Below are 20727 nucleotides of genomic sequence, written 5' to 3' on the forward strand. Positions count from 1 at the left end.
GAGAGGAGAAAAAAAAACGAAAGTGTAAAAAACGAAAATTGGCCTCCTCCTTAGGCTGTTTCCACTTGGTATTTTTTTCTGGCAGTTTTTTTTCTGGCAGTTTTTGGAAAACTGCCACTATAGTTTTTGAGCCAAAGCCAGAAGTGGATTCAAAAGGAATAGGACATATAAAGTAAGGACATATAAAGTAAGGACATTTCCGCCGCTGAAAGTATTCCGTGCAAAGAAAGAACATGTTTATTCTTTGCGCGGATTCCGCGAGCACTGCATAGTCGTCAATGGTGACGGCTCAGTGCCCCGCAGCCCTAGCGCCGAACTAGCTTCGGCGGCGGCCGCCAGGCGGAGGCTCCGCTCGCAGAATTCATCCGCGAGAATTCCGACGTGTGAACGCACCCTTAGGCTCAAAAACTGCAGTGGCAGTTTTCCAAAAACTGCCAGAAAAAAAACCAAGTGAAAACTTAAGATTTTAAGGTCAAAATGGGCTTCATCCCCAATGGGTTAAAGACAACGCTCCAGAACAGCAGCCAGTTTTTGTATCCTGCTCTGTATTGAATATGAGACCATATTTTAGTATTCTTTACAGTTTAGACCCTGTTTCCGGGGGACTCTATATGAAGACACACCGCCTCCTTAGAGAAGGCGCGATACTTCCGTGTTGTGCTTGTTAAGGGTTCTCAGATTGGTTGAGCCCGTGTTGTGTCACGTGTCGTGCTGTTTTGACGGGTGCCGTGATTGGACATATTTGTGTAAATGCAAGTGTCCTATTGCTTTAGTGTTGTTATAAAAGCGGTGGTGGTATAAAGAGACGGTTCTTCGCCCTTCGGTGTCTTGTGTTGTCAGGAGTCATGGCTGACAGTATAATGACAGGCAGGGGAGTAAAACGCATCGTGAACGTCCTGCTGCAGTGTGAATGGGGCTCCTGCACCTATGTGTCTTCGAAGATGGAAGAATTCTGCGCTCATTTGTCTGATCATCTAGGAGCACAGCAGCTGCGGGCTGGAGAGGAGAACATGGACTGTGAGGGTGAGATCCTGCCCCATGATGCTGATTTCCATGATATTGTGCAGCATAAGTGACCTGAATTCTTTATATTAAAAACGTTTTGACCTCAAAGAAATAGAAGAAAATCTTAAATTGATATAGGACCTATGGTTGCTCTTTCCTTCTATTGGTGTTAAAAACAACTGTGCAGCTATTTTCTACCTGTCCAACCAATATGGCTGCCATTACAGCCCTTCCAGCCTTGTTGCATAACCAGCTAGGCTAAATCTGGAGAAACTGGTTGCTAATCCCTGTAAAGTATGGTAGGGTGGCCATGGTGTTTTTCATTCAGCTTATAACCTGTGAGCACTGTGAGGGGAGTGAGCCTAAAAGTTGGTCCCCTGCTATGTCTAAATAGGGGCGTCTGTTACCAGGCTCATCTCTTGGAGCAGGGTTGTGCATTGTAGCATCAGACATGAAATGTGATGGGAATTTTTTGTATTAAAGGTACTATATTTTTCTTTCATTCCGTGATAATCTCTCCACCTTCTCTTTCAGATGAGTTTTGTTGCTTGTGGCAAGACTGCGGCTTCTTCTCCCTGGATAGCCAAGTAGAACTGTTTCGCCATGTTTATTTCCACTGCTACCACACAAAACTTAAGCAACTGGGACTCCAGGCTTTACAGATTCAGACAGATCTCATTCCCTGCCAGCTAGACACGCAGAGCCGAAACATGATCCCAGAACTCCAGGAAAGCTTCATATGTATGTGGGAGCATTGTGAGGTGAGGTAGTAAACTTGCTGCAGTTAAGCTGTTCACCGTCCAGTCAAACTGACATGTTATCTTCATTCTTCAGGTCAGCAAAGTTACAACAATGCCCAACTTAGTTTCTGTTATGTTTTATGGTTAAAATTGCCCTGTTCTTACCACCTATAACTTTTTTAAATGTTTTTTTTTTATCCATATAGGTCTCTTTTTTGGGCTAATTTCTTGTGCCATGATCTGTAGTATATATCGGTACTAATTTTCAGTCACTTATATTCTATTTGTTACTCGGATGTGATATGGGCAAATTACCACAATTCTGGCATTTGATGATTTTCTTTTTCTGTTTAGGCCATTTACTGCGCAGCTTTAGTATTCTATTTGAATAGTTCAGACAATTCTGCACGTGGCAATTCCAAATATGTTTATTTTTATTTAGTTGGGTGATACAAACTTTTAGTATAGAAGGGGGCTAATTTATTAGGGGATAACTGTATATATTTTTTCTGTTTACACTATATTAGTCATCCTAGGGCAGCATTTTCCAAACAGTGTGTTTCCAGCTGTTGCCAAACTACAACTCCCAGCATGCCCAGACAGCAGAAGGTGACTTTTCTGATAGATGGCTCAAACACATCAATGCACAGCACCACACAAGACCAAGTAAGGTCTGTGGCTGCTGTAAGAATGGATCAGCCACCACACCCCCCCCTCCCCCCCTGCAATCGCTCTGTGGGGGTTATGATCCAAGCCACTGCACCACCAATGTTCATTTAAATGTCCCTTTAGACACTGCTGTCGGCTTTGACAGCGTCAATCTAAAGAGTTAATGGCCGCATGCCAACACTTGGCGGCAGCCTCTGGCTTCTGAAATCAGCTAGGAGCCACTACCTTCAGAGCAGGATCAAAACATGGATCGTCCCTATATGTCCTGGATGGGGACATGTTTTAATGGTTGTGTCATGATCAGAGTGAAATTAACCAATTATAAATTGTGATGTGGTGGCTGGTGACCCAAGGACAGGGTCATTAAGGTATGTGGGGAAAGAAGCACAAATAGCTGAAAAACTTCTGCTGGCTAAGATAGAAAAAGGTCAGAATACTCTGACTGCTGTGCATTGTAGCTTACTGTGTATTGAGTAGCTGTAGATTAGTCAAAATGCCAATGCTGACCCCTGTCTACTGACATAGGTACTTAACTCTTCCTGCCTTATGACTTGTATTTATGTCGCAGGCAGGAATATGTTACCTTTAATTGACGTAAATTAGGGCTGCACGATATGGAAAAAAACGTGTGATTGCAAATATAGACGTATATATTGTGATTTCAAAATGCGATTGTGATATAATTAACTATTGGTTAAATCACCCCATTTTATGTCAAATACCCTTATTTCATATAGCCTCCCCCCAAAAAAATTTCTTGTTTGACTGAACATAAAATAGAGGGGGCTGGATATGAATTGGGGAGAAATTAGCATAATTTCTCCTCCGCGTTTCATGTGCTTGGCCTGGCCTAGTATAGTCTCCACATTCACTGGCATTGTTGCGTTGCTCTTTGGTGCAGAGCAGCCGCATGGGATGGAGCATTGGGAGTAAGTGACTTCCCTTAAAGGGGTACTCCGGCGCTAAGACATCTTATCCCCTATCCAAAGGACATGTGTTTTGGGCATTTTTGGTTAGGCTTTAGTCAGCATGAAGTGAGCTCAGCTTCTAAGCTTGCTTCATACACCCACCGTACGGCTGCGCCATATATAAATGGTGGCCAACAGTGGTGGGGTTAAGTCACCACCTCTTAGCACTAGGCACTGCTGGGAGAAAAAACTGTGAGATTCACACCAGAGGGGCTAGGCCGTACTGCACAGAGGCTGAGCATACAGCCGCCGTTAGGATTGGAGCCAGGATCAGCGGATTCAGTGTTTCACCTGAAAGTCTGTTCCTGTGCTGCGCGTTTTTGCCCCTCCAGCGTGCGTCTCACTGTTTGCTATATCACAATCTGCAATTATCATGATTCGATTGCGATATATTCTGCAGCCCTAACGTAATTGTACGCCATACTGATCCTGTGAGCTCAGAAGCAGAGGGAACAGGATCTTTGGCAGGAGCCGGCTTCCAGACATGGCCACATCACAGCCTTCGGTTATGCCATATACCTATGAGGTCCAGCAGAGTTACTGCTGTAAACCTAACCATTGATTAGGCAATGGCAGCTTCAAGTCCTCTATGGGGACAAAAAAGTAAAAAAATTATAAAATGTTTTAGGAAAAAAAAAATATTGAAAATAAATTAAATCCAGATGATCCTGCACTCACCGCAATCCACTGCTCACTATAGAGGAAGCCGTCATGGAGGTATGGGACTAGCTCAGCCCCTGTGCAAGTCCCATACCACCATGACGGCTTCCTCTATAGTGAGCAGTGGATTGCGGTGAGTGCAGGAAAATCTGTTTTTTACATTTATTCTGTGTTCTATGCGTTTCTTATTCCTAGCACCACCTTACCACTCCAGTATACACATGGGAATGTGATCTCTATAGGACTGTTACATGATGAACAATATAAAAAATGAATGAATAAAAAAAAAAAAAACTAACTCACGCTGATTATATAGCAGGGAGTAAGCCGAGAATATTAGCGGTGCACAGCTAGATGTGGAGCCACAGTAGTAGTTTCAATTTGCCAAGCACCAACCAAAGGAATTAAAGCTAGCAGCACTAACTGATAGTAACACTTGTCCAATCTTTATTGCTTATTCATTAAAGCATGCCTGGGGATAGAGGGATGTGGTAAGCGGGAGGTTGACTGAGCAGGTTGTCCTTCTTTCTCATAGGAAAAAATGAATAAAAGGCAATCCGTGTCACATGTACCCCAAAATGGTACCAATGAAAACATCAATTTGTCTTGCGAAAATATTTTTTGGACCCAAAGGCCTCTGTATCTTTATATAATGCCTACAAAATATACCAAATAAAAGGAAGATCTACTACAAAAGTAGATGAAAATCTACCAGGGGTTCTTACATACAGGCTCTGCAAATCCATTTCAGAACTGAACTGGTCCCTAAAAATTTCTGATTTAAAAAATAAATAATAAATAAATAGCATTTTCATGTGTACCTGTCTTTAATGCTTTCTCTGCAGCTATTGCATGTGTTTCTTTGTGAGAAGACCAAATACAGGAAGTGAGGGCAGGACAAGCAGGGCTCTGAAGTCTCCTGACTTGTCAGCTGACTGTGTAAGCTGGGAGCATGTCACAGAGCCTCACTCCACAGAGCCCTGCTTGTCCTCGGTGCACAGAGCCCTGCTTGTCCACCCACACTTCCTCCTCAGAGACATGCATGTAATAGCTGCAGGGACAAAAATATAAAAACATTTTTAACCAATGTATATTACAAATATACATAACTTATTTTCTACATTATATAATTTTTTGCTAATGACAGGTACACTTTACATATTCCGTCAACAAAAAGTAGGCATATTGTAAATGTGAATTAATAACTAATTAATGTGGCATGATTATGATTTTTTTTATTATTTTTTTTTAACAATTAGTTAATCTGGAATTAAGAAAAATGCTAACATTTCAATTTTTTTTCAGAGGATTTTTTAGTTTTTCATACAAAAATACAGAATGTATGGACAGCCACTAACATTAGAGGGGTACTCCAGTGCAATTCAATTTTATTCAAATCAACTGGTGTCAGAAAGTTAAACAGATTTGTAATTGACTTTTATTTAAAAATCTTAATCCTTCCAGTACTTATTAGCTTCTGTATGCTACACAGGAAGTTCTTTTCTTTTTTTTTTTACTTTTCAGTATGACCACAGTGCGCTCTGCTGACACCTCTGTCCATGTCAGGTACTGTACACAGCAGGATAAATTTGCTATGGGGATTTTCTCCTGCGCTGGACAGTTCCTGACACGGACAGAGGTGTCAGCAGAGAGCACTATGGTCAGACAGAAAGGAAATTCAAAAAGAAAATAACTTCCTGTGGAGCATACAGCAGCTAAGTACTGGAAGGAGTAAGTGTTTTATATAGAAGTAATTTACAAATTTGTTTAACTTTCTGGCACCAGTTGATTTAAAAAAAAAAAAAAAATGTTTTCCACTGTAGTACCTCTTTTAAGTACAATATGTCATGAAAAAATAAGCTAAGACTCACTTGGATAGGTTAGAGGGTCCCAAATGGAAATTCAGAGTTCAAAAGTCAATCCACAGGCATCAGAGGACTCAGAGTGTGCAGAGAAAACATTCTCTTTAACATTACACCACCTCCTCCAGCCAGAACTGTTCTCACAAGCCAAATGCTGAGCATCCCATCAGAACTGAGGAACACAAATCCAGATTTATCTGATCATTGCTCAGTGATCTATTGTTCTGCTTTTTTGGCCATGGAAGTCTTCCTATTTTGTTTTTCTTATACATCAAACTGGTCATCTGCTGTTATAGTCTGTCTCTACTAAGCAGAGACTAGTTATGCATTCACACGTGATATTTTGAGCGCCCACGTTGTATTTAGCTGCAGTTTGCTTTACTGCATCGCCTGTTTGTCAGAATGATTCCTAACACTTTCATTGCTTTTATGTGCACATGAAACCCCCATTAAGAATAAATGCAGTACTGGCCTTGCATATGTTTTGCGTTACGTTCATTCTGGGGACATTTCTCCTCCATTCACATAATCTGTGAGGGTCCTAGAGGATCCCAAGCAGCTAGTTATCTAGCTATCTTGTAGATGGAGAATAACCGGCTGAAGTAGGAATACCACTGTAAATCACTACAAATCAAAAAAAGGAAAAAAATATTTAGGGAGCCCTGCAATCTGAATGACTAACAAAAAAATAAATTATTTTTAAAAATAATAAGGACTCACCCGGTGTGAGCAGTGAACCCTGTAAGGTTTAGGATTCACCGCAAACACCCCCAGGCCACGTTGGCTTAAAGGTAAGATAAGAGATGTTCCTCTAACTTGGTAGGTATCCAATCACGATTGGAGAGCGTCAGGGTGTAGATCCGCATGGACTTCAAGTGCATCCGTATAGTAGACAATGGTAAAAGAGAAATAACAAAACCAGCGCTCAGCGGAATATCAGTTAAATTTCAAGGTGCATTTATAAGCATGACTAGGACTTACTCCACATCGGGGAGATGTAAGTAAATTTTACATACCCCCCCTCCCCCCTCCAGGTTAGCGAGTATCCACTGGTTTTCGATAATCATGCAAAATCAGGGGGATGGATCTGTGGCATATCTTCATATACTTTTATTGTGACGCATTTCTGAGGCTATGTAAGGCTTCCGCCACCTCCTCCATCAGGCATAACAATTATAAAAATGTCTACAGTTTAAATACATAATAGATAATCACTTACCGGATATCGCGCTCCAACCGGCGTTCCCACATGTTTCCGGTGTGGTCACATGGTCCTTGCCCTTCTGACCATGTGATTTCGGGTAGGAGTCCGATCACCTGACTGTAAATCACTAAGAACCCCTGCAGGAAAACTGTTCTCCATGCTAGGCAAACTAGTTGGTCACCTTTTTGTGGCTGTGAAGCAATTAATGTAACACATTTTCTTTCCACCTACTATAGAGCTCATTTGACAATGCTGAATGGTACTACAGACATGTTGACTCTCATGGTCTCAGCGCAGAATATGAAGCAGCTGGTAAAGAGAACCGGGTCCTGCTTTGTGGCTGGAAAGGTAAGCTTAAAATTACTTCTCTTTTGACCTTTTCGTTGTGATTTTATGTCAATATATCTGGACCCTTTCAGTTTTTTTTTTTTTTCTCCCCTGACTTTACAGACTGTGACTGTTCTTGTAAAAGTCGATGCAAGCTACGTGAGCACCTACGAAGTCACACACAAGAGAAGGTTATATCCTGTCCAAACTGTGGTGGCATGTTTTCCAATAATACAAAATTCTACGATCACCTTAGACGGCAAACCTCTTTAGATCGTAAGTCTGTAATTTTATTTGCTAATAAACTGAGAAACAATTCTGTATCCTTCCAGAGAAAATCTCTACAGAACTGCTATCTTAACATTGGTAGTTTGTACAACTCACTGAAAAACTAGATTATCAAAAAATCCACTAGCCATATTAAAACCCTATCACTGACAATATCTCCTGACTAAAATATATACTTTTATTTAATTCATTAAAACCCAAGATCCTATATCATAATCTCAGATAAAGTGCTGACATATAACAAATAACCACACATCTAATAAAAGAGATATCATATAGGGCTACTGATTTTAAATTAACTTGCATATCTCACAGATGCATTCTTTTGCCGATCCACCAAGATGCTGTCTTGTGTATTTAACTTGTGACCCAATCTGTTCTTCTTGGATTGAAGTTCTTAAGAAAATTGAATAATCCCTAGTACCCTATCTCTTCGTAAGGGCGCGCTTCTTTCTAATCAAAAAGACTGTGTAAAAATGTCTTAGTATACAAGTAACCATCATGTGATTTGTCTGTGCAATGGGTCTAAATATATCTCCCGTTCCTAATTGTCAATAGTCTTGTTTACACAAACATTTGTAACAGGGTTGATGTTCCCGGAGGGATACGCCAAATGGGAAAAAATGTCGGTAACCTAGAAGAATGGTCAGAACCGAAAGCCAGTCCTAACCTCAGTATCTGAGGAAAAGGATTTAGGAGTCTATTTTTAGAAGATTTAAAGGTAGGCAGATAATGTCATAGAGCAGTGGGAAATGCTAGCAGAATGATTGGGTGTATAGGAAGAGGTAATAGCAGTAGCAAGAGGTAAGTGCTCATGTTGCTGTACAGAGCACTTGTGAGTACTCACATGGAGTATTGCAGTACTGGAGACTTTGTATAGCTAGTGGGAAAGAACCAACACTGTGTTCAGGACTCTTGGTCCAAGTGGGTGCTCAGCAACTGAGGGCAGGACTCAATACCCCATATTCAACAAATCCACTGGATAAAGAAGTGGCACTCCAAAGCAAGCGTGAAAGCAGCGTGGTTTTATTCACCCATCCAAGTTACAGTGCTATGTTTCGGTCTACACAATGAGACCTTTCTCAAGCCAATAAAACATATTACATCACTTCATTTCATCTGGTGCTAATCAGTGACATCAACAACATCAATTTACATAATATATTTATAAAACATTCACTATCTGTTTATATAATACACAGTGCAATCAATTTACTATATAACAAACATCAGTGACAAGTGATATGTTCCAACATACATGTACATGATCCCTGATCATCACCTACAGTTGCGCATCATATTATATTTACTAGGGATGCACCGAAAAGAAAATTTGGGGCCGCGCCGAAAATTTAAGCTGTACTTGGCCGAAAAATAAAACCGAAAATGCATTGCCCTGCCCACTTTTTTTTCGTATACGGGGATGTTTGAGGGCTTTATTGCGCCGTGATCTGTAGTTTTTATTGGTACCCTTATTTTTTGGTTTACGCCATTCACCGTGCAGGATCATCAATCCCTTAACGACCACAGATGTTTTCACAGATTGGCTGGGTCCCAATCTGTGAAACGCGCTCAGAAGCTGAGCCTGCTTTGTATCTGTGGGGTGATACCGGACATCACCGATCGGGCTGATGTCCGGTATTAACCCTTTAGACGCCATGCTCATAGTTGATTGCGGCATCTAAAACTGAAGAATATGCTGCTGGTTAGCTCAGCGGAGCTGTTCGGGACCGCTGCAACGTCCCGGACAGCGGGAGGCTCCCTGCCTGGCTCCAAGCTGTCCGATCGGCGTTTGATTGCTCCAAGCCTGAGATCCAGGCTTGAGCAATCAAGCGCAGATAACACTGTTCAATGCTATGCTATGGGGACTATAACATTGCAAAAAAATAAATAATTAAATGTGATTTAACCCCTTCCGTAGTAAAAGTTTGAATCACCCCCTTTTCCCATAAAAAAAACTGTAAAAAAATAAACATGTGGTATCGCCACGTGCGTAAATGTCTGAACTATAAAAATATATCGTTAATTAAACCGCACTGTCAATAGCATACGTGCAAAGAAATTCCAAAGTGCAAAATAGCATATTTTTGGTCACTTTTTATAACCTAAAAAATTCCGTTCAAACACGATGGTCAAAATGGTACCAATAAAAACTTCAGATCACGGCGCACAATATGGGCCCTCATACCGCCCGTATGTGGAAAAATAAATAAGTTATAGGGGTCAGAAAAAGACAATTTTAAAGGGTACCTCTCATCAAAAAAACTTTTGATATATTATAGATTAATGTATGCAGAATAACTTTACAATTGCATGTTATTAAAAAACATGCTTCTTTCTATTTAATTTTCCACTTTGAAGAAATGACCACTAGGGGTCTCCCTACCAGTCCTGGCAGCAAGCATTTCAGACTGCTGGAGTCCTAAACACTACGAGCTGCCAGTCTGCTTTGTTCACAAAGGAGAACACTCAGGCTGCCAGCCTGCTTTGTTCACAGCCTGTTTGGCTGTGAACAAAGCAGGCTGGAAGCACTGAGTGCTTAGGACTCCAGCATGAGTCAGAAATGCTTGCTGACGGTACTGATCGGGAAAAATACAATAGAAAGAAGCATATTTTTCATTAACCTGCTATTGGAAAGTTATTCAACATTCATTAATCTAAAATATATTAAAAGTTTATTTGATGAGAGGGGTACCCTTTAAACATATACATTTTTGTGCATGTAGTTATGATTTTTTCCAGAAGTACAACAAAATCAAACCTACATAAGTAGGATATCATTTTAATTGTATGGACCTGCAGAATAAAGATAAGGTGTCATTTTTACCGAAAAATGTACTGCGTAGAAATGGAAGCCCCCAAAAGCTACAAAATTGCGTTTTTTCTTAAATTTTATCGCACATTGATTTTTTATTTTTGTTTTGCCTTAGATTTTTGGGTAAAATGACTGATGTCATTACAAAGTAGAAATTGTGGTGCAAAAAAAGCCATCAAAAAAGCCATTATGATTTTTAAAAGGTAAGGAGGAAAAAAACTAAAGTGAAAAAACGCTTGGTCCTTTAACCCCTTAACGACGAAGGACGTAAATGTAAGTCCTGGTGAGGTGGTACTTAACGCACCGGGACATACATTTACGTCCTAAGCATAACCACGGGCATCGGAGCGATGCCCGGATCATGCGAGGCAGGTCCCGGCTGTTGATCGCAGCCAGCTACCCGCCGGTAATGGCGGACACCCGCGATCCCGCGGATGTCCGCCATTAAACCCTCAGATGCCGTGATCAATACAGATCACGGCATCTGCAGCATCGAGGTCACTTAAATGGATGATCGGATCGCCCGCGGCGCTGCCACAGCGATCCGATTATCCAGCACGGCAGTTGGAGGTCCCCTCACCTGCCTCCGCTGCCTTCCGGGAGTCTTCTGCTCTGATCTGCCTTCCTGCAGACCAGAGCAGAAGATGACCGATAACCCTGATCAGTGCTATGTCCTATACATAGCACTGAACAGGATTAGCAATCGAATGATTGCTATAAATAGTCCCCTATGGGGACTATTAACCCCTTAATGACGCAGGACGTATATTTACGTCCTGCGCCGCCTCCCGCGATATGAAGCGGGATCGCGCCGCGATCCTGCATCATATCGCGTCGGTCCCGGCGCTCATCAACTGCCGGGACCCGCGGCTAATACCACAAATCGCCGATCGCGGCGATGTGCGGTATTAACCCTTTAGAAGAGGCGGTCAAAGCTGGCCGCCGCTTCGAAAGTGAAAGTGACCCGGCTGCTCAGTCGGGCTGTGCGGGACCGCCGCGGTGTAATCGCGGCGTCCTGAACAGCTGACCGAACACCGGGAGGGCCCTTACCTGCCTCCTCGGTGTCCGATCGACGAATGACTGCTCCGTGCCTGAGATCCAGGCAGGAGCAGTCAAGCGCCGATAACACTGATCACAGGCGTGTTAATACACGCCTGTGATCAGGATGAGAGATCAGTGTGTGCAATGTTATAGGTCCCTATGGGACCTATAACACTGCAAAAAAAAATGTAAAAAAAAAGTGTTAATAAAGGTCATTTAACCCCTTCCCTGATATAAGTTTGAATCACCCCCCTTTTCCCATAAAAAAAAGAAAACCGTGTAAAAAAAAATAAAATAAATAAACATATGAGGTATCGCCACGTGCGTAAAGGTCCGAATTATAAAAATATATCATTAATTAAACCGCACGGTCAATGGCGTACGCGCAAAAAAATTCCAAAGTCCAAAAAAACGTATTTTGGTCACTTTTTATACCATTAAAAAATGAATAAAAAGTGATCAAAAAGTCCGATCAAAACAAAAATCATACCGATAAAAACTTCAGATCACGGCGCAAAAAATTAGTCATCATACCGCCCTGTACGTGGAAAAATAAAAAAGTTATAGGGGTTAGAAGATGACATTTTTAAACGTATAAATTTTCCTGCATGTAGTTGATTTTTTCCAGAAGTGTGACAAAATCAAACCTGGATCTACAGAATAATGTGTAATTTTTACCGAAATATGCAATAGAAACGGAAGCCCCCAAAAGTTACAAAATGGCGTTTTTTTTTCGATTATGTCGCACAATGATTTTTTTTTTCTGTTTCGCCGTGCATTTTGGGATAAAATGACTAATGTCACTGCAAAGTAGAATTGGCGACGCAAAAAATAAGCCATAATATGTAAAGTAAAAAAAATAAAGTTAAACAAATGTGAAAAATTGTCCCATTTTCCCGATTTCACCCCCAAAAAGTGGTAATAGCTGTTTTTTTTTATAACATTTTATTCCCAAAAAATTTATAAAAAATGTATTAAAAGTTTTATATAAGCAAATATGGTATCAATAAAAAGTACAGATCACGGCGCAAAAAATGAGCCCTCGTAACGCCGCTTATACGGAAAAATAAAAAAGTTTTATGGGTCTTCAAAATAGGGGGATTTTAAACGTACTAATTTGGTTAAAAAGTTTGTGATTTTTTTTTTTTTTTAAGCGCAACAGTAATAGAAAAGTATGCTTTCATGGGTATCATTTTAATCGTATTAACCCAGAGAATAAATAACACATGTCATTTTTACCGTAAATTGTACGGCGTGAAAACGAAACCTTCCAAAATTTGCAAAATTGCGGTTTTCTTTTTAATTTCCCCACACAAATAGTATTTTTTTGGTTGTGCCATACATTTTATGGTAGAGTGATGGCATTACAACGGACAACTGGTCGCGCAAAAAACAAGCCCTCATACTAGTCTGTGGATGAAAATAGAAGAGTTATGATTTTTTGAAGGCGAGGATGAAAAATCGAAAACGTAAGAATAAAATTGTCTGCGTCCTTAAGGCCCAAATGGGCTGCGTCCATAAGGGGTTAAGAGGTTAACATGATTTTTTTTATGAACAAAAAAATTAACGCACCCAGTGAAACCAAATATGATTTATTAAACATTTGTTAAACTTTTTTTTAACCCCTTAAGGATAAGGTTTTTGCATTTTAGTTTTTTCCTCCTTACCTTTAAAAAATCATAACTCTTTCAATTTTTCACCTAAAAATCCATATCATGGCTTATTTTTTGCGCCACCAATCCTACTTTGTAATGACGTCAGTCATTTTACCCAAAATTCTACGGCAAAATGAAATAAAAAATCCTTGTGAGACAAAATTGAATAAAAAAAAACGCAGTTTTGTAACTTTTGGGGGCTTCACTTCCTATACAGTACATTTAAGGGTGCATGTGTGTGCATGTGTATACCCCGATACACTTTCTGACCCCGCATAAGCCCCCAGGAAAGGCAGGGAGAGAGAGGCCGTCGCTGCCCGCTTCTCTCCCCCTGCCTTTCCTGGGGTCTAGAGCCCTGCTGCTGCCCCATTGCCTCCCCCTGGCTGTCGGCGCCGCTGCCCCATTGCCTCCCCCATCCCCGCTTTTATGATAACCTGTTGCCGGGCTCGGGTCCGCGCTGCGTCTGGCTCGGGTCCGCGCTGCGTCTGGCTCGGGTCCACGCTGCTTCTGGCTCGCCAGAAGCAGCGCGGACCAGACACTGGCAACAGGTTATCATAAAACCGGGGATGGGGGAGGCAATGGGGCAGTGGGGAGAGAAGCGGCGGCAGCAGGGCTCTAGGCCCCAGGAAAGGCAGGGGGAGAGAAGCGGGCAGTGACTGCCTCTCTCCCCCTGCCTTTCCTGGGGGCTTCTGCAGGGTCAGAAAAACAGGGGGGGATGGAGGAGGTAATGGGGCAGCGGCGCCGGCAGTCTCTGGACCCCAGGATAGGCAGGGGCAAAGAAACCGTCAGTGACGGCAGGTCTCTGGACCTGCAAAAGCCGCTGCAGTTCATTGATTTAAAGCGCCCGCTTTAAATCATTGAACTGCAGCGGCATATCGGCGTATAACACACAGATAGACTTTAGGCTAAAAATTTTAGGACTAATAATAAAGGACTAATGTAAAGTATATAAATGCAAATCCTCCAATATTGAAAACCTCCACACATACTTTGTTCAGATCACGTCAGGGAAGTATCTATAATATATCACAGCCCGTGATAAGCGTCCTGGTAGACATCAGAGGAGACACGCATTATGTGTAACTACAATGATGGACAATGTGTTGCAAGCACACAATTAGGTGTACTCTGGCCATACTGCCTCTCCTGTGTATACCATTACCAGCACTCTCCCATTTACCACATGTCTATGGAATGTTTATAACATCCCAGAGCCTGTGACACAAACTATATGCACACCTATTATTGGGGGACTTTAATGTATAAACACCTTATAGCACAATAATTGCAACTAAGGGGATATATTGGTCCATGATCCTCACGTTTTCCAACACCAATATCATATCAGGTGAACAGATAAATATACATGTAATACATTTTATTTAAGGAATGCACATATATATACCGTATATTTCAAATGAGTGTCCCCATTACAGTGTGAAAAAAATAAGAATATATACTAGGGATTGACCGATTTTGTTTTTATTTATTTATTTTTTTTAATTTTTTGTTAGATCCGATAACCTATGAACTTTCAGGCCGATAACTTATACCGATATTCCGTGCATTTTATTTTAATTACCCCCCCCCACCCAAATATCCTTGGTAAAATGAGGGGGGGGGGGTGTGCGCGGGTATACCTTGATAAACTGTTTCTGCGGGCGCTTTAAATCAATGAACTGCAGCGGCTTTTGCAGGGCCAAATACCGCTGCCGCCACCTGCTTCTCTCCCCCTGCCTGTCCTGGGGTCCTGAGTCCAACCACCGCCTCTGCTAGAGACCGCCGTCGGTGCCCCATTGCCTCCCCCATCCCCGGTTTTATAATTACATGTTCCCGGAGTCCGTGCTACTTCCGGCTCCTGCGCCGTCCTGCGCTGTTGCTGTGCGATGTGCAATGACGTGTGACATCCTCAATGCGACGTAACCGTCAGTGGCCTTGTGCAAAGTGACAGCTCAGGACACCGTCGGAGCCAGAATTAGCGCGGACCCCGGAAACAGGTAATTCTAAACCGGGGATGGGGGAGGCAACGTGGCACCAGCGGCAGTCTCTGGCAGCAGCGGTGGTGGGACTCAGGACCCCAGGACAGGCAGAGGGAAGAGAAGTGGGCGGCGGCGGCGGTCTCTGGCCCCGCAAAAGCCGCTGCAATTCATTGATTTAAAGCAACCGCATTATCGGCAAGGTAATTGATGATACCGATAACTTCGAGAATCGATAATATTGGCCAAACCGATAATCGATTGATCCCTAATATATACAATCTACATACAGATGAATCAATGTTGCCATGATTCAAAAGGGACCTTATCATAGGGCTTGGCAATTAATAAATATATATATATATATATATATATATATATATATATATATATATATACACATATACACACACACAGTGGGGATCAAAAGTTTGGGCACCCCAGGTAATGATTTGTATTAATGTGCATAAAGAAGCCAAGGAAAGATGGAAAAATCTCCAAAAGGCATCAAATTACAGATTTGACATTCTTATAATATGTCAACAAAAGTTAGGTTTTATTTCCATCATTTACACTTTCAAAATAACAGAAAACAAATAAATGGCGTCTGCAAAAGTTTGGGCACCCTGCAGAGTTAATATCTTGTACTGCCCCATTTGGCAAGTATCACAGTTGGTAAATGGTTTTTGTAGCCAGCCAAGAGCCTTTCAATTCTTGTTTGAGGTATCTTTGCCCATTCATCCTTACAAAAGTCTTCCAGTTCTTTGAGATTTTTGGGCTGTCTGTCACGGACTGCTATTTTAAGGTCTATCCATAGATTTTCAATTATGTTGTGGCCAGGAGATTGTGAAGGCCATGGCAAAACCTTCAGTTTACGCCTCTTTATGTAATCCTCCATGGATCCTCATCCATTTGTAGAAGCCATCCTCTCTTTAACTTCAGCTTTTTCACAGATGGCATCAAGTTAGCATCCAAAATTTGCTGAAATGTTATTCAATCCATTTTCCTTCTACTCCTGAGATGTTCCCTGTGCCACTGGCTGCAATACAATCCCAAAGCATGATTGATCCCCCCCCCCCATGCTTAACAGTTGGACAGAGGTTATTTTCATTAAACATTAGACAACTGCTTAGAAGAACTCATGGTGCTGATTGTTGGGGCAAGGTCAGATGAGTCTGGGCATTTAAAACCTTTGGGATTGACATCACCTGGTCTCCCAGATGATGATTGAGAACAATCCATGACACTGGCAGGTCTCAGCTTTGCAAAGCTTTGCAAATGTCTAATCTTTAATTTGATGCCTTTTGGAGATTTTTCCATCTTTCTTTGGCTTCTTTATGCACATCAATACAAATTTTTACCTGGTGTGACCAAACTTTTGATCCCCACTGTGTGTGTGTATGTATGTATAATATAAAATATATATATATATATATACAAACAATTTATTTATTTATTTTTTCTATGAAAAATCAATGTTCAGATGATCAGCCCCTCTGGTTGTAGGGACCGCAACTAATCTATCCAGATAAATTCACGTTTTTTCCAAAGTCTTCTCTATCGCCGTCCCTTTTAGGTCGAGGTATGTTATCAATAATCATAAATCTTAACTGGTCCAATCTATGTTTAGACTCAGGTAAAAATGCACTTCTGGTCCCCAGACATTTTATTGTCTGAATCAAAGACTTATGATTTATTGAGTCTGATCCTACATTCAGTAGTTGTCTCTCCCACGTAAATCATTGGGCATGGAGAGATCAATACATGTATAACATGGTCTGCTTTACAAGTTTTTGTATCCAATGTCGGTTGTTCTGCCCCATGTCCCTCAGTCTTTCTTCCATTTTAACCTGGTCCTCAACAATCCTCTTTATCCTTAAAAACTGACTGTACGGTAGCAACTTTACCTTCCCCCTAGGATGAGCACTGTCAAAACGTAACAGATTGTTTCTGTTCATCGGTTTGGTGAACAAAATCAGTTATAAGTTTACCATCTTCTACATAAACCAAGGTATCCAAAAATTGTATTCCTGTCCTGGATGACACCAATTTCATTCAATTTTCCAAAGAAGCTCGTTAACCCGTCATCTGTACCCATCCAGATCACGAAGATGTCACCTATATAATGCCACTACTTTATATACACGCCACACCACTTTGGTAGAGTACAAAGGCGACTCCTCCATGTCAGCCATAATAATATTGGCTTAAGTGGGCGCCATATTTGACCCCATTTCCGAACCCTTTAATTGTATGTAATAGCTGTTTTCAAAAAGAAAATAATTACACGTCAATATGATTTCAACTAGACCCAATATAAATTCGTTACATTCAACATAATGTGTGCTCTTCCGTAGCACCTTTTGGTGATGCTCTGTATTCCTCTTTCATGATTGATAGAGATATGCAGGCTCACCACGTCAAAGTAACAAAGGATTAAAATCATCTGGAAGTACCACCTCCTTAAGTTTTACTAAAAAATCGGTATCCCTAATATAACATTTTGTGTTTACTGCATATTACCAGAGAAATGTATCTACATAAATGGCAGCTGGACTAAGTATCGAGTCTCTGCCCGACACTATAGTTTTTACCGGCTGATTTTGTAAACTTTTATGGATTTTCGGCAACATGTATATCATAGGGGTCTTAGGGTACTTTGGTAACAGAAAGCTATGTAGATCTTCATCTATCACATCAATGGCTAGTGAATGATCAGTATAAACATACATTGGACCGGTTGAGATTTATGATTATTGATTACCTACCTCGACCCAGAAGGGGGGGTGGTAGATAGAATACTGAAAAAAACGTGAACTTATCTCGATAGATAGTTACGGTCCCTACAATCGAAGGGGCGAACATTTATTTTTCATTGAAACTAATATATATGTTTTGTAAGTGTCATGCCCTATGAAAAGATCCTTATTGAATAATGCCAACGTTGATTTATCTGTATATAGATTGTATATACTCTTTATTTTTTTTAATTTTTCACAGTGTGATGGGGGGGCACATATGGACGGCATACGTGTTATGTGGTGTTTTCTGTACTGTTGAGGCCCGTCCTATTTTATAAAAGCTCAACCAAAAATATGTGCATTTATTTATTTTTACAAATTTAATTTTATGGTTCCTTTTCACATCAACTACAATAAGTTTTACATCATCATATAATTACAACCCATATCTCACATATAATTAACCCCCCCCCCACTTTACACTCCTCAAATTTAGGCCTAGTGCCCTGTCCGACCCTGTATCACCCACAACCCTACATTGTGTATATATAATCCCCCTTTCTTTAACTTACAGCTTTACACTTTATTTCTAATTCCCCCCCCAAAAAAATGTATTAAATATAAACGGAAGAATTTTTTTTTTTTTTTATCTGTTCACCTGATAATGTCTGGTGGTGGGACACGTGAGCATCATGGACCAATATATACCCTTAGTTGTAATTATTGTTCCATAAGGTATTAATACATTTGAGTACCCCAATATTAGGTGTGCGTATAGTTTGTGTCACAGGCTCTGGGATGTTATAAACATTCCATAGACGTGTGGTAATGGTATACACAGATGATGCAGTATGGCCGGAGTACACCTAATTGTGTGCTTGCGACACATTGTCCATCATTGTAGTTAAACATAATGCACGTCTCCTCTGTTGTCCACCAGGAAGCTTACCACGGGTTGTGCTATATTATAGATGCTTCACTGACGTGATTTGAACAAAGTGTGTGGATGTTTTCAATATTGGAGGATTCCCATTTATATACTTTTTTAGTCCTTTTTATATATACATATTACCTTGGTGAATCTCATGGGGGTATTAACTGTATTGTACAATGATGCCCTGTTACTGCACTATTGAATTTTTTTAATTTTTCAGGTGCACAGGTTTATGTTTGCCATGAAGAACACACTTAGGCTTTGACCTTAATGTGCTTTTTCTATATGTGGCCTTTGATATATAGTAGAGATGAGCGAACTTACAGTAAATTCGATTCATCACGAACTTCTCGGCTCGGCGGTTGCTGACTTTTCCTGCATAAGTTAGTTCAGCTTTCCGGTGCTCCAGTGGGCTGGAAAAGGTGGATACAGTCCTAGGAGACTCTTTCCTAGGACTGTATCCACCTTTTCCAGCCCACGGGAGCACCTGAAAGCCGAACTAATTTATGCAGGAAAAGTCATCAACTGCCGAGCCGAGAAGTTTGTGACGAATCAAATTTACTGTTAGTTCGCTCATCTCTAATATATAGTATATTGACAATTCCCTTATCCAAAATGGCCGCCCAAGCAGGGAGATGCATACAGCGCATGCGCTGAAGATGGACATTAATATGTGAACTCCGGAGGCCAGTCCTTTGAATTTGGGAATGCAGTGGTGCACATGCACGAGCTTTCTGACGTCGGCTGGTCCCCTGCACTTCAGAATAACATTGTGAGAGTCCGGTATATTCAGCTGTAGTTCCGGTCCTGCGCTTTCCTGTTGTTTACAAGCGGTGGCAGTGTGATGTGGGGAAGATGGGGGTCTGTTTAACTGTCAGATGTCAGGTGAGGTTACAGCCCACTTACATAGTAACATAGGGGGACATGTATCATTATTTGTGTATGGTAGAAGCATTTTACCCCTTTTCCCGAATTCTAAATTATGTGCAGAAGAGATAAATTTATCAATCAAGTGCAATGAGCTTCATAAATTGCGGGTAAATATAGTAATCTCCTAAATCCACTCTTTGGAAAATAGAATCAATGATTTAGAGCATCTTGCTACGTTAAGTCCAAGATGGCTTATATTTGCGCAAAAAAAAACAGCTCTTGCGGCAAAATTTTTGGTGTAAAAAAAAAAAAAAAAAAAAAAGTACGCAGTTAATAAATCCATGTGTACTATAGATGTCACTCCAAGGTACCCTGATTCAGCCACATCTGGAGGACATGCTCTACCAAAACGTGCGCAAAAAAAGGGCTTGCGCAAAATTTTGCGCAAAAAAATGCACACAAAACAGGGGTAAAATCTTTGATACATGTCCCCCATAGTTCATAAGGTTGAAATAAGACTAGAGTCCACCAAGTTTAACCTATATCTCTAATGAGTCCCTACTGAGTTGATCAAGAGGAAGGCAAAAAACCCTGATACTAGAGGTAAAAATTCCTTCCCGAATAAATCCCTGGATCAACTTTCTGTCCCTATAAATCTAGTATGCATAACCAGCAATGTTAGTACACTTCAAAAATGCATCCAGGCCCCTTTTTAACTCTTTTACAGAGTTCACCATGACCACCTCCTCAGGCAGAGAATTCCACAGTCTCACTGCTCCTACAGTAAAGAACCCCCCCCCCCGTCTGTGCTGGTGTAGAAACCTTCTTTCCTCAAGACGTAGAGGATGCCCCCTTGTTATTGATACAGTCCTGGATATAAATAGATCACGGGAGAGATCTCTGTACAGTCTCCTGATATATTTCTGCATAGTTATTAGGTCGCCCTAAGCCTTCTTTTTTCTAAACTAAATA

At 41.1% G+C, this 20727-nt stretch overlaps 1 protein-coding gene across 3 annotated transcripts in view; it reads left to right on the forward strand.

The window, feature by feature from the left end:
* Window positions 1-652: 652 nt before the first annotated feature.
* Window positions 653-20727, forward strand: part of HINFP (histone H4 transcription factor) — a 187113-nt gene continuing 167038 nt past the window's right edge. Inside the window, exons 1-4 of one of the 3 annotated variants that reach the window (XM_056544847.1) lie at window positions 653-1023; window positions 1540-1766; window positions 7345-7456; window positions 7559-7711. In XM_056544847.1, the coding sequence (XP_056400822.1) occupies window positions 846-1023; window positions 1540-1766; window positions 7345-7456; window positions 7559-7711 (670 nt within the window). In that variant the 5' untranslated portion in view covers window positions 653-845. The remainder of the gene's footprint in view (window positions 1024-1539; window positions 1767-7344; window positions 7457-7558; window positions 7712-20727) is intronic. The other 2 variants (XM_056544846.1, XM_056544845.1) reach the window with 2 other exon arrangements.

This window comes from Hyla sarda, chromosome 10 (genome assembly GCF_029499605.1).
Source record: "Hyla sarda isolate aHylSar1 chromosome 10, aHylSar1.hap1, whole genome shotgun sequence".
Classification (NCBI taxonomy): Eukaryota; Metazoa; Chordata; class Amphibia; order Anura; family Hylidae; genus Hyla; species Hyla sarda.